The following is a 14,272-nucleotide window of genomic DNA, read 5'->3' as shown; positions in this document are numbered from 1 at the left end:
ACTCCCCCAAGGGTGGCCACCAAGAAAAACTTGCCCCGCAGGGCCCTAACCAAACAAGCTAACTCTACCAAAGAAACAGCTCCCAACAAACAAGCAGCAGCCACCCAGGGCACTCCCCCAAAGGTGGCTGGCAAAAACTGTCCCTGCAAGGCCCTAAGCTAAACCAACCTAACAAACACAACCTAACAAACTAAACTAAACTAAAGAACAAACTAAACTAAAACTAGCCCCCCACTAAAAAAAACACCTACACACCTATCAAACAACCAGCTGCCACCCAGGGCACGAAGCCCAAAGGTGGCAACTGAGGAAACCTGTAGAAAAAAACCCAAAACAACCAACCCCCCCCCAAAAAAAACAAACAACTAGAAACAAGGCAACTTTAAAATACAAGCCCCAACCCCCAACCCCAAAATACTTTAACAAAAAACAACACAGCAAACAGTTAACACAATGAACAGCAAACAGAATTCCCCAACCCCCCCAGGCCCCCACCCACAGAAACCCAAAGGCAAAAAACTTTTGAAAAGAGGAGAGAGAGAGAGGGAGAGGGAGAGAGAGAGAGGGGAAAATAGAGAAAAATAGAAAAGCAGAAGAAAAAAACCCCTAAAACAAACTATTGCTGTCTTCTCCAGCGCAGAGTCCACAGCCAGGTCCAGAAGTCCACCCAGGAGAGGAGGCACGCAGGCAGGCAGGCGGCTCAACCAAGCAGGAGCTTAGGGAGCAGCACACAGCCAGCCAGCCAGCCAGAGCTCAAAGTGAGCTCCAGCAAGCAGTCCCTTGCTTTAAGTAGCCTCCTCCCGGGCAGGCTACAAGGCAAGGGGATTTAAAAATAAAAAGTCTTCTGTGAGTGGCCAGAATGCCTGAGCTGAAAAGCTACAGGCATTCTGATTGGCCACTCACTCCCCCCCCCGCCGCCATTTTAGGTGGCAAAAAAATACAGTTAAAAAAAAAAACCCAGACAGCCAAGAGGCTTCAGGCAACGGCTGCCTGAAGCCTCCGACTCATGCCGAATTGATTTGGGCCGAATCGATTCGGCAGGCCCGAATCGCCGAATCTCGGCGATTCGGACCGCTAGGGGGAGCCATTGGTCCGATTCGGACCGTTTCTGGCTCGGAAACGCCCGAATCGGCCCCGATTCGGCCGATTCGGGCGTTTCCGAATCCGAATCGCCCATCCTTAATCATGAATGCTTGCCTCCCCTGTCTTGATGGAGTGCAGCTTCAGGCTGCACAGTTGGTCAAGAATCTGGGAGTGATCCTGGACGTCTTCTTGAACATGGAGGTACAGTCACTAAAGTAGCTTGCCAGATGCTTTTCCATCTATGCCAGCTGCTAGCGCCTTATCTGGCACCAGAACACCTAGCCATAATGATCCATGCAGTGGTTTCCTCTAGGCTAGACTACTGTAATTCACACTGTGCAGGCCTTCACTTATCCCTAACCCAGAAATTACAGTTGGTACAGAATGCAGCTGCCCGGGTCCTTATGAGGACCCTATGGAAAACTCACATTCAACCTGCTCTCCAGCAGCATTGGTTGCCAACTGAGTTCCGGATCAGGTTTAAAGTGTTGGTTTCAACCTTTAAGGCCTTATGCAGTCTGGGACCTGCATACCTGAGGGACCACCTCTCCATATATGCCCCCTGAAGAGATCTCTGTTCAGCAAATTCCAGCCTGCTGATGATCCCTGACTCCAGAAAGTGTGCCTGGTTTCAACCTTTTCAGCCTTAGCTTCAGCCTGGTGAAATGAGCTGCTGGTAGAGACACGGGCCCTTTCAGAGCTTCCAAAATCCCAAAGGGCCTGCAAAATGGCACTCTTCCACCAAGCATTTGGTTGAGATCCAGCCTTGGGGGATCTGTTCTAGGAGGCAGTATACTTAAGAAAGGGCAGCTTTAAATTGTTCAGTTACCATTTTTAGACAGCGATTGGATTCGTGTCGAAGTTACTTTTTTGTTTCTTCTTTCTCCTGTTTTCAGGGTGAGTTTGTGAATGAATATGTCGGAGAACTGATAGATGAGGAGGAATGCCGAGCTAGAATCCGCTATGCTCAAGAGCATGACATCACCAATTTTTACATGCTGACTTTGGACAAGGTATGTGAAAACTTGTTTTCTGCACTTCAAGTGAAATTTAGCAGTCTGTTGTTAATTTCTGGTGTGAGCTGTGCTTGATAGAAATACTGTAAATGATTTCCATTTTGCGCTGGCTACAGCTAGAAATCAGGGCATCGGGACTTTGGTGTATTAGTCCTTTTAGCATTCAACTATAGAACTTGTTGAGTGTGTCTCTCTGTGTGTACATGTGTGCACATTTTCCTGCAAAGTCAATGAATTTGTAAGGTACTTTGTATCTGTACTAAATTGGATATAGTTGTGAAAAGGTTCTGGCTATTTTTGTAAAGTCAGAACTGTGTGCTGTAACTTTAGGATCGGATCATTGATGCTGGACCAAAGGGCAATTATGCTCGATTCATGAACCATTGCTGCCAACCAAACTGTGAAACTCAGAAGTGGTCGGTGAATGGAGATACCCGTGTTGGCCTTTTTGCCATCACAAACATCAAAGCAGGTGAGTAGTCTTATTTTCTGTTTGATTTAAAATACCTGTACACTGTTTCTCCACCCAAAGCGCTTAAGGCTGTTCACAGTTTTTTTTTCTGTTTTGGGATACCTAGAACAGTGACAGCTGAACTGTTATACTCTTCTTTAAACTCCAACAGAAAAGGATCTGTGCTTGGGATGAATGAAGCATTCAAATCTATAATGTAAATACTGCAGAACGACTTTTGTCCCAAAGCCATGAATGATACTCCTAAGTTCCCTTTGAAAAAGTTGTAGTTGGGACTCAGAAATTCTTTGTGTATAGGTTTACTCAGCCCTTTATGTACTTGTTGAATTGCATGCTAGATTTACAAAATTTCCTGTATGTAAGCATAGTACTCTATAACAGGCAAGATTGCGCAAATGTATTTTGTTTGTAATCAGGGTACCTTTGCAGCTCTGCATAGATTACTGCATATGCACAGGCCTGCTGGGGAGAGGTTTTGAAACTTAAAAACCCTAGAGGATGCTTTCCCCCCCCCCCCTTCCCATGGTTCTCTCTCTCTCTCTCTGCTGTTGTGGAGAGAGGTTCTCTTCTTTGAAGTTCCCTGGGAATAAATTGTGTCCTTTGGGCTTTGTCCTTTCTCTACAACAAGCTTTCCAGCAGAGGTGCTGTGAAACCCTGGGGTTTCTTGATGACCGTGGAAGGGTTTCCCCCATCTGGGTGGGAATTATTATTATTTTTATTAATTAAAAAAAATTATAACCATATATGGTTATGACCCCCATTCCCCAAATGGCCAATGATGGTCCTGGAGGCAGTGGAAAGAGGAGAGGCCCTGGCCTGGTAGCGACTGGATTCCAGAGAAGTAAGGACTCTCAATTTAACTTAAATCATTGGGAGGTTGACAAGGGGTGATGGGAAGGCATATGCCTGCCCCAGCCCTGTTCCCAGCCCAGTGGAGAAGGCTGCTGGGCTGTTTCTTCCTTGGGGAAGGCAGGGGGTGACAGGGGGTGATGTCACATCTGGTGGGAATGTCTGAACAATATCACTTCTGGTGACATGTGACTTCTGGGTGCATGGCAGGGAGGTGTAGCCTGCTATGTAACTTCCAGGATTTCTTGAAGCCTGAAGAATGTTTCAGGGGTTTCTCAACAGTAAAAAGGTTGAGAAACACTGCTCTACAACATCTGGGCATAAGATTTGTGACCCTAGATTTATTAGGCTCCAATTTCCATATAAGGATCAGGTCAGAATTCCAAAAATACCTTCGCTCCCATGCTTCAATCTCTTTTCTCAATAGGCTATCTTACCATTTTATGTAGCTACAGCCCCCAGACTGTTCACAGGTTGTTAGCAGTGAGGGTAGTTTACTTGAACTGATTACGGTGTGAAATCTACCTCCATTTGCATGAATGGCTGATCATAGCAGAATCCAAGGGAAATCTGCCATCTAGCTAATTCTTAATGTCTTAGATCAGTGGTCCCCGAACCCCAGTCCGGAGACCGGTCCCGGTCTGCCGATCAGTCGGTACCGGGCTGTGGCTCCTCCTCGTCCTCCTCCCTGGCTGCTGCCTCAGGGGCTGCCCTGCCACTCCAGCGGCCACCATGGCTGGGGCTCCCCCTCAGCATGGCACCGTGCAGCTGCTGCTGGCAGTGCCCTACCCCCCCCCCCCCCCCCGCCGGGCCTCAGTAAAATTGTCAAGCATTGACCGGTCCCTGGTGATAAAAAGGTTGGGGACCACTGGCTTAGATGGTCTCAGGTTACAAATCATCTTCAAAAAAATCCAGACTAAAACCTACCCACAGGGTGTACTTGGTAGAAACAATACTTGATTTCTTTTTCACCCTGTCATAGACCGTAGACCAGACAGTGAGGTATCTGTGGAGAAGGTAGCCTAACCTTCTCCACAGATACCTCACTGTCTGGTCTATGCAGGCCATCATTCAGGCCTAAGACTTTCTACACAATCTATTTCTAGGTGGATTGCTTTCTGTATCTGATTATGCTGCCAACTTGTGTGAGTTGATGTCCCAGTACACTTTCACTGCACTAGGGTGCAGTTGACCTTTGCAGCATCACAGTCAAAAGAGGCATGCAAGGCAGTGGCCTTGTCCTCTGCTTGAACATTGATACCATGAAAATGGCAGTAAGAAAGGTGGTACTGACATCAGTTTTCAACTAGGAGCTCACACCCTCCTTCCCAGTCCTGATAAGTCAACCTGCCATTCTCCCATGTGGGACTGCACAGGTAGCACAACAATATACTTACCTTTAACTGTTGTTCATTCAATGGTCACTTGTGCAGTCATGTAGCCTTTCCTTCTGCCCCTCTGTAAGCTCTGATGTTTGTAATAAATAAAGCTAGCTTGGTGCAGTGAGGAACCGAAGGAAGGGCATTCTGCTGCCTCCTTTCCCTGAGAAGAAGGAAAAAGGAGCAACCTTTAGAGTTTTGGGGATTCAAAGTCTCAGTGACAGGCCAGCGTGTGCTCAGTAACCCATGTAGTGACTGCAGGTACAGGTTAGTACAATCCTGTCTTTTTGGGCTGTTGGTGCCAGTTGTACTTGAATATATCCTTGTATCAGCACCTGCACATACAACATGAGGACAATTGGAAAGAGGAGATTTTTCTCCACACTTTCAGGCATGTTTTGTTAGGCTAAACCTTTTATGCCATTGCTAGGAAATAAATGTTTTGTTTAAAAGTGACACTCTACATGAGTTATTGATTTCTCTGATTTACCAGGGACTGAGCTGACTTTCAACTACAATCTGGAATGTTTGGGGAATGGGAAGACAGTTTGCAAATGTGGTGCTCCAAACTGCAGTGGCTTCCTTGGAGTACGACCAAAGGTATACTAGCCCTTTTCTGGATTGCTTCCTGCTTTGAATTGCATTGGCTTCATTTCTTCCTTAATTCAGAAGAAAAAGAGATGTTGGTTTCCAAACCCCACTTTCCACTATCCAAAGGAGTCTCAAAGCAACTTACAATTGCCTTCCCTCCTCTCCCCACAACACCCGGAGAAATAGGTGGGGCTGAAAGAGCTCTGACAGAACTGCTCTGTGAAAATAGCTCTAACAGAACTATGACTAGCCCAAGGTCACCCAGCTGGCTGCATGGGGAGGACTGGGGATTCAAACCCGGCTCACCAGACTAGAGGATGCAACTCTTAACCACTACATCAAGCAGGACTGTGGATCACTGTGGGATGCTGATTAGATTCATTGTGTGATTGGTGCTGGTGCTAAAAGTAACACCTCTGTAAAGATAAAGCTGCTACCCTCGCTGCACCATTTAAACCAACTGAAAATGCAAATACTGTGAGGAAAGTGGGAAATTTAAGAGTGATCTGTGTTAAATCCCTTTACAGGATAAGCTCATTTTCCTGTAGCCAGTCAGTGTTAAATTTGCAGGATGCCTAGCACAAAACCAACCCCAATTTGTTAGATCAACAGTATAAGCAGTTCCGTAGCATAGAATACCACTGCCTTTTGTTTTAAAATGCATTTAGAATATTGACATACACATCTTTCTCTGGAGCATCTCTGGAACTAAGATAAAACATAATCACAATTCTAACACTGTTTGGGACTAGAATCTTTACTAGAGCCAGTTTACTAGAACCAGCTTGGTGTAGTGGTTAGGAGTGCGGACTTCTAATCTGGCGAGCCGGGTCTGATTCCCTTCTCCCCCACATGCAGCCAGCTGGGTGGCCTTGGGCTTGCCAGGGTGCTGATAAAGCTGTTCTGACTGAGCAGTGAAATCAGGGCTCTCTGAGCCTCACCCACCTCACAGGGTGTCTGTTGTGAGGAGAGGAAAGGGAAGGCGACTGTAAGCCGCTTTGAGCCTCCTTCGGATAGAGAAAAGTGGCACATAAGAACTAACTCCTTCCTCCTCCTCCTCTTCTTCCTTAGGAGTTATGATGATTATGATTGTAGCTGTTTTTCCCAGGGCTCTTTCTTAGGTCAGCTAATGAATGTTGGGGTGGGGGGAGATTGCAAGGACAGAGAACGTAACAGGAAACCAATGTACCACAATTGTTTTGCCTCTAGAATCAGCCACCTGCTACTGAAGAGAAGTCCAAGAGGTTCAAGAGACGGCATGGGAAGCGCAAGTCACAGGCAGAAATCATGAAGGAGCGAGAGGATGAATGTTTCAGCTGTGGGGATGGAGGACAGCTGGTTTCTTGTAAGAGGCCTGGCTGCCCTAAGGTGTACCATGCAGACTGCCTCAACCTGACTAGACGTCCTGCAGGTCAGTAATATGTTGTCACCACTATTCTTTCAGACACTGTTGGTGCTGCTGCCAAAAGAGATAAGATGGCACCCTTGCTGGAAAACAGGCAGCTTCTCGTGGAGTGCATATACAGTGAGGACAAAAGGATTAAGTAGGTAGATACTCGCCTCTAGTTTAACAATTTTTCTTTGTACACCCCTTCAGCTATGCCCCACTTTGACTTCTTTTGTATTTTCTTGATATTTTGTGCTCATTATTTATGAAGGAAAATTGCTTTGAATATATTCCCTTTTTTCACAGACTGAATTGTCAGAAAGAAAAAGGATGAAAAATAGGGCCATGTTTTACAGGATGATAGTTATTACATGTCAAGTTCATTCCTTTTCTAACTTTGGTCTTCATACAGGACAGTATTAATGGCAGACAAAAATAAATATATTTGAAAATTACAGAGTTAAAAATTAATTGGGTGGGTGATTACCTTGAAGCTAAGCTGAAGCATGGTGTTTGAAACTGAATAAAACTGAAGTAAATGCCAAATTACATTTCTGGCCTTTTGTATAAAATACTGTGTAATTTTTTTTATTGGCAATAGGATAGGATACTAGTAAACTGGACTGTTGGCTAATATTCCCTACGCAGCCTCCATAAGGCAGAGCATTTTCACTTCTAGACTTCAGTGACTTGGCCCGCTAATAAGTGACCCATCCCCCATTCTGTTGTGCCTATTCTTCCCATACTGCAGGGAAGTGGGAGTGTCCTTGGCATCAGTGTGATGTATGTAACAAAGAAGCAGCTTCTTTCTGTGAGATGTGCCCCAAATCCTTCTGCAAACAACATCGAGAAGGCATGCTCTTCATCTCCAAGTTGGATGGACGCCTGTCATGTACAGAACATGATCCTTGTGGTCCTAACCCTCTAGAGCCAGGAGAGATTCGTGAGTATGCACCTTCCGCAGAATCAGCAGCTGGCTGCAAAAACACTGAGTCATCAGACCAGCAGCCTCCTGCTATTGACCCAAAATCTCAGCCATCAGAGAAGCTACCTCTGACTGTGGCTCTGAGGCTGCAGCCCTCAGATAAACCACCTTCCTCTTCATTGGCTCTGAGATTAAAGTCCTCAGAAAAGCCACCTTCCTCGGTTGCACTGAAACTACAGCCCTCAGATAAATCACCTTCCACAGTGGCACTGAGGCTACAACCATCAGACAAACTATCCTCCACCCTCGCCCTGAGTTTAAAACCTTCAGACAAATTGCCCTCTACCCTGGCTCTGAGGTTAAAGCCCTCAGACAAATTATCCTCCGCTCTTGCCCTAAGGTTGCAGTCATCTGACAAGCCACTCTCAGCCGTGGCTCTTAGGCTACATCCCTCAGAAATATCTCCCTCTGCTGTGGCCCTGAGGCTGCAGCCATCTGAAAAACTAGCCTCCACTCTATCCCAGAAGCTGCAATCCTCAGAAAAGCTATCCTCCACCATAGTTCATGAATTACAGCCTTCCAACAAGCAGCCCACCACAGAGGCATCAGGACCTCAGGACAAGAAACCTGCTGTAGAGGCATTGGGATCTGAGACATCAAACAAAATTCCTGCTTCAGAGAGACTAGAGTTAGATAGGTCACCTTCTGCAGACACCGCTGGGACCCAGATGTTAAAGAAGCCATCTGCCATAGAGACACCAAAGCTCCAGGGGTCAGACAAGCTTTCAGAGCCTGAATCTCTGAAATCTCAGGCACTGGAAGGGGCCATTTCTGTTGGCCCTCTGCCTAAGCCATCGGGCAAGTCTGTCACTCCTGTGAGCCTGAGATCTCAGCCAGTGGTCAGGCCAATCACTCCTATAGCACTGAGATCTAAACCATCAGAAAAGCCTCTAGGATCATGGATTCAGACACCGAACAGGTTTTCTACCCCAGTGGATACTCGGTCTGTGCCATCAGACAAGCCTTCTACTACCATAGGGTTGAGATCTCAGCTGTCAGATAGGCTTCCCACCCCACAAAATCCACGGCCTTTATTGTCAGAGAAAGCACTGAGGCCTGTTGACCAGAATGCTCAACCAAAAGAAAGAGGCTCTGGGAGCATGGAGCAGAATCCTCAACCAAAAGAACGGACATCTGTATCTGATGAGCAATCCTGTAGGCCTACAGGGAAACTTTCAGCATACCTGGGGCAAACAACCTGCCCCATACAAATACATGAACAGACCTCTTGGCTCGGTGCAAAGGGACTGTCATCTACAGAACAATCACTTTGGACAGCTGAGAAACTGCAGGCCCCAGAGCCCAGTCTTTGTCCAAGCCAAGAAGTGGCTTCTGCAACTCCCACGGAGCAAACATTTTGGTCAACAGAAAGGTTGTGTACATTTGGACAGCCTCCTTGGCCTGCAAAAGACACTCCACTTCCTTCTGGGCAAACTTCCTGGCTGACCAGAAACATTCAGACATTGGAGCAGATATCTTGGTTGTCTGGGAAAGCACAAACACCTGTGGGGCAGGACATTTTGCCTTTGTCTGAACAAAATTCGGTGCTAGTACTGAACCAGGATTCTCCTGGCCATGAACCTACTGAGTCTAAACCTAAGTGAAGCCAGTTTATGAGACCAGACGGGTCACCGTTATTAGGTTGCTGTCTTTTAATTGTATAGGGAAGGGTATTTTGGTTTTGTTTTTTTGATTACTTCTCCAGACCCTTAACCTTCAGCACATCTCACTGACCCAATTAAGATACCGGTACACTTACCTAAATCTGAATGATGTCTAGCCAAGGAGCAAGAATGTAGATGGTCTGTTCCTTCTTTATTTGCAAACAATAAAGCTAAAATAATGGATTCCACTGTGGATAAAATTTCTAATGCTATTGAAATTATCAAATTATTAGTCTTGCATGTCTGAGTGACAGGCCTGCACTGAAGGTATGTTTCCTAAATATTCGTAATTCCAAAGGAGTAATTTATTTCCATCTAGTTGCAAGTCAGCAATTCCATACAGATTCCTCAAATTTCCAAAACAATTAAGGGATAACCCCAGTTGTAGGTCAGGTAAAGAGAAGGGACTATACTTTCTCTAATTCTCTTTCCTCCCAGTTCTGTTTTAGGGGTGCTTGCTTGAAAATATGCTGCCAAGTGCAAAATTTGTCAAAGTACAGGTGCTTTTTTTTGTGGGGGGGGGGAAGTCTTGATGTTACTTGACATTACTTGAGAAGCCTGGGTCTGCCAGGCATGCTAGTGTGTTACACCATGACTGACTGATCCTACAAATGGAAGCAGAAATAAAAGAAATTCAAATATGTCATCAGTCAGCATTCTTATTCTTGGGAGTTAACCCTTTAAGTGCAGTGCAGTCAGAGGTACCACTTCTCCAGAAGGTTGACCACTGAGGGCTGCAGCAAAAGTATGCTGCAGAAATTAGTATGTTCCTCTTCTGGATTTTGCAGTGTGTCATTGCTATTCTGTAAGATTTTTCTCTCAGTCCATTCTCTTTGCATCAGCAACTGTTTGTCAATGTGGACAAATGAAAAGAATAATCTTGCCCTTCTCCACTGCAAACATGTACTTAAGAGTTCTGCTTGCATTGTATGCTATAGTCCTGGCAGCTTTGCCATATTGCTAAAGTATAACTTAATTCAGAAGATTAGACAGAACTGATTGCCTATTTGAGAAAAAACATGACCAATATGGGAATTTTTAAAAACTCTTATCCCAATTAGTCTTTGACTTAATGCATCTCACATGTTACCAAAAAGACTGAAAGAAGACTTGAATTAGCTGGGCTACACTGAAGAGTCTCTGCATGTCAGAAACAGAGAACCTCCGAAGACTATAGTTCTCACACTGGAACACAAGGGCTCCAGCATTTGGCTGAGATCTCTATTTTGTTCTCCTAATTTTCCAGTCAAGGCAGCCTTTTACGCCTGGTGAATTGCTAGGCTGGTAGTCTGTGTAAATCTGCTTGGGGACATTTGTGCTACCCAACCAGACAGCTATGTTCACTGAAGATAGAAGAGCGGCCTTTTATAGAATTGATCATGTGTTACTGTAGAATTATACCTGGGGAATCAGAGAAATTATTACTTAGGGCTGAATATGACCATTTCTGCTGTTCTTGGATATAGGAGAGCAGACCAGCCCATCATGCAGGTACTTCCCATATTGATTTCAGCTCAGTCCTAACCAAAAAACATCTCTATTCCTTCATAGCCATTGTCACTCTCCTTGCTGAGCAGTTGGAGTCCCACCATCTGTCATGCTCCAGGTTCAGATCGCAAACTTGGCCCCATCCTATTTGACCTCCTTAGTTTTTCAACTTTTTCCTCAGAATAGAAGTCCTAATTGTAGCTTAACCCAGATCCTCTTATGTGTGAACAGATAAAGCTGAGTAATTCAGATCCAATAGGCATCTGCCAGTATTACAGTTTATGCTTTCCATGGTGATGGTATCTGCTGGGCAATGGAAAACATTCCCTCTGCTATTGTGCATCTGAACCTCTCCTCTGAATCATTTCATCTCCTCTAACTGCTAACTTTGCAAAGCGTTATATGGAATCTTAGTGCTTCAAGCTAGTTCTCCATAAAGAACTGCAGGCCATGCACAGCTCATAGCTGAAACTGAGGAAATGCCTGTTTCCGTATGACTCCCGTACAGAGGAAAACAGGACAGCTCTTCAGAATGGATAAGACAGAAACAAGAAGCCAAGGGCATTTTACTAAATCTTTTCTTAAGCAATGAAAAGATCACCTTCTTAGACTTAGCAAGCCAACTGAATCATGAGGCTCAGCATATTTAATATTTCTCTTGTGTGGAAAAAAAACTCTAAAATTTTACATATCTAGGCCTTCCCATGAGCTGGACTGTCATGTAGATTGTGTGTTTAGGGCTTCCTTTGTGCCAGCCCCTCCCCTCTCCTGAGCCAGCTGTTCCTGTAACAAGAAATTACATGCACTGCTTTGTCCAACTCTGTTCTTGCAATGTCCTGTGTTTTGACTAGCTATTTGCTTCATGGGGGAAAAAAAATAAACTGTGAATATTTTTGGTGGAGGCTATTCTGAATCTTTAAACAGAACCAATTTCTTGTTGAATGAATACTTTTAAATGCAAGTTCCAGGGAACAAGTGGTGTGATAACTAGCAAAGGTGGTCCATACAGCAGCAGCACATATTGAATTTGTGGCTTGAGATTGTCATTTAAATTAGGTTGGGTTTTTTAACATGACATTTCAGTCTGATTTCTGGACATCTCCCTTCATCCTTCCCTACTTGCTTGAGAGCTTCTCTGTACAGATTCTGTTTTACAACTTACTCCTTCCCTGATTAGTATGTTTCTTGGAAACAAGAAGCTGCCAAATTATGCATCTAGAATAGAAACTGTCATTGAAATGTACATGGGAAAATGTGCACATGTATGTCTATAGTACTTCTTTATCCACTACAGAGAGCGCCTTTCCAAGTACAGTGTCTGGTTAAACAAAATGAAGAAATCACAAGCCTAAGCATTTCTACAGAAACTAGAATTGGCACCAACTCCCTGCATGCAAGGCAGAAGTAAATACTTCCTCTCTGGAATGGGAAGAATTGCTCACTCATGTAGGGCAGACCAGTCTATCAAGACAGACACCAACCAAGCAGACGGAGGACTGTAGCATTCTGAGAAACCTTGAATGTGAAGGACTGTCCAAAAAGACATGGTAAAAGAGTGATGGGATTATCTATTTCCATAGATCATTGTGCTTGGGATGACATGGAACATGTCCCTGTCATTTGCCCATTCCCTAGTCTGAATATCCTGCCATTGCCACAAGTTGGGCTGCCAGCTGTTCGGCTGTTGCTTGTTCAGTACTTTGCTAGACCACAGTAACAAGCATCTGATATTTGAGCTGTCAGTCTTCCACCTTGGTTTCATATTCCATGCAGGAAACTGGGTCCTCCACTGCTGAGGTTTAATGAAAAAGAGCTTTACACATTTCCCAGCCTCTCAAGATAGGTCAGATTGTTTGGTTCAGAGTTATGTGGATCTTTCAAATAAGCATAATTGTAGATGTTTATTTCATACCTTAGTCTAGATGAGGAGCAACAAACCACTGGATTATCCAGACTCACCCACTTAATTTCCTACCTTTTTTGCTTCTTTAAGGACTATAACTTTTATAAAGAAAAAGATGGAACTTGAGATATTCAGGATACTGTATACTTGCTGTACACTTGCACAGCATGTTCCCAGAATTGCATAATAGACAGAATACAGCCAAGTGGTTGTATTTAAGGCCTTGGTTGATGGGAACAATTGTTTATAATGGAGTTATACCCCTCCCCGTTTAAAAAACATGTAGCAGTAATTCAAAGCATTTCATGTGAAAAGTAATATTACAAGTATGTTAATTACTGTACCTGTGAGAAACAGAACAAGCCAGAATCTGTATAAAGTTGGCTTGAAAGGGAAGTAAACTGGTCTTTCCAGACTTAGGTTATTATTGGCCTGAGAATGTGGAAATGTTGCCCAATGTCTTTTAAGCACTGTCTTTACTACAGTAGATCTATACTAGAAACCACAATTCCAGCGCAGGGCTACAAGATGCTGCTGCATACTGCCTTTGGACAGAGAAACATGCATGCCTATCACTCAACATAACTGCAGATTCCTCTGAAAGGCATAAGTTCTTTAGCCGCTTCTTGAGGTTTGTGTTATTTGGGGGGAAGCAACACTCTGATTAGAAAATCCATAGTTATTTATTTTGGACTTGGAGTATTTGTATCACTGCTGGGAGAGAGGGGCAGCTCCACAAAATGAAACTAAATTGTTTTCACATTGACTTAAGTTTAGTGCTCTGCTGTGGCCTTAATGCATGTTAACAAAAGTCAGGCAATCTAGACATGGGAAAATATGGTTCAGCTTTTATATTGAGAGTTCTGGAGATCCCACCCAAAAGTGCTAAAAGCAACTGTGGTGGCCTTTGCTAATCTGGAAAGCATTGCTGGCTTTGTTATTCTGTGAATGCTAAGCATGTTATAGTGTATTATTAGGATATACAATTTGTAGTGGAAGAACTGACTTTCCTGTAGAAAGTGGACATTTGGAATATGCATTTAAATGTCCTGCACATGCTTTTGTTGTTGTGCTGAAACAGATAAAGGCTCCCCCCCCCAAAAAAAAAATTTGTATAGCTTCTTTCAGGCCTAAATAATACCACAAGTTTGTCACTAACCAGTTGTACATGTGAGATTTTGCAGTGATGAAATAGAAAAAAAAAGTGATGAAATAGAAAAATAATAATGACCACATTTTTTTCTTTTAATTTCTAAGTTCCCAAATTGTTATAATTTTCAGGAAAGCAGGATCAGTGTATATACGACACCTACCTCCCACTGTCCCAATGTTCACTATTGGTGCAGTAATTCTTTGTGTGTGTGTGTGTGTGTGTGTTTTTGCTCACCCATGCACACATATAGGCAAACATTCTTTTAAAGCTTTGTTTATTTAACAAAACTGTCCATCCTTTGT

At 44.1% G+C, this 14,272-nt stretch overlaps 1 protein-coding gene across 13 annotated transcripts in view; it reads left to right on the top strand.

Annotated features, from left to right (window-relative positions):
* The window catches only part of NSD1 (nuclear receptor binding SET domain protein 1), a 92,548-nt gene extending 82,939 nt beyond the window's left edge, over positions 1-9,609 (top strand). For all 13 annotated transcript variants that reach the window (XM_077326243.1, XM_077326247.1, XM_077326244.1 and 10 more), the window contains exons 19-23: positions 1,980-2,096; positions 2,430-2,571; positions 5,293-5,399; positions 6,600-6,801; positions 7,529-9,609. In XM_077326243.1, coding sequence (XP_077182358.1) covers positions 1,980-2,096; positions 2,430-2,571; positions 5,293-5,399; positions 6,600-6,801; positions 7,529-9,366 — 2,406 coding nt within the window. In that variant the 3' untranslated portion in view covers positions 9,367-9,609. The remainder of the gene's footprint in view (positions 1-1,979; positions 2,097-2,429; positions 2,572-5,292; positions 5,400-6,599; positions 6,802-7,528) is intronic.
* The last annotated feature ends 4,663 nt before the right edge of the window (positions 9,610-14,272 follow it).

The sequence above is a fragment of the Paroedura picta genome, chromosome 3, assembly GCF_049243985.1.
Source record: "Paroedura picta isolate Pp20150507F chromosome 3, Ppicta_v3.0, whole genome shotgun sequence".
Classification (NCBI taxonomy): Eukaryota; Metazoa; Chordata; class Lepidosauria; order Squamata; family Gekkonidae; genus Paroedura; species Paroedura picta.
This window is presented reverse-complemented; position numbering and strand designations above follow the sequence as displayed.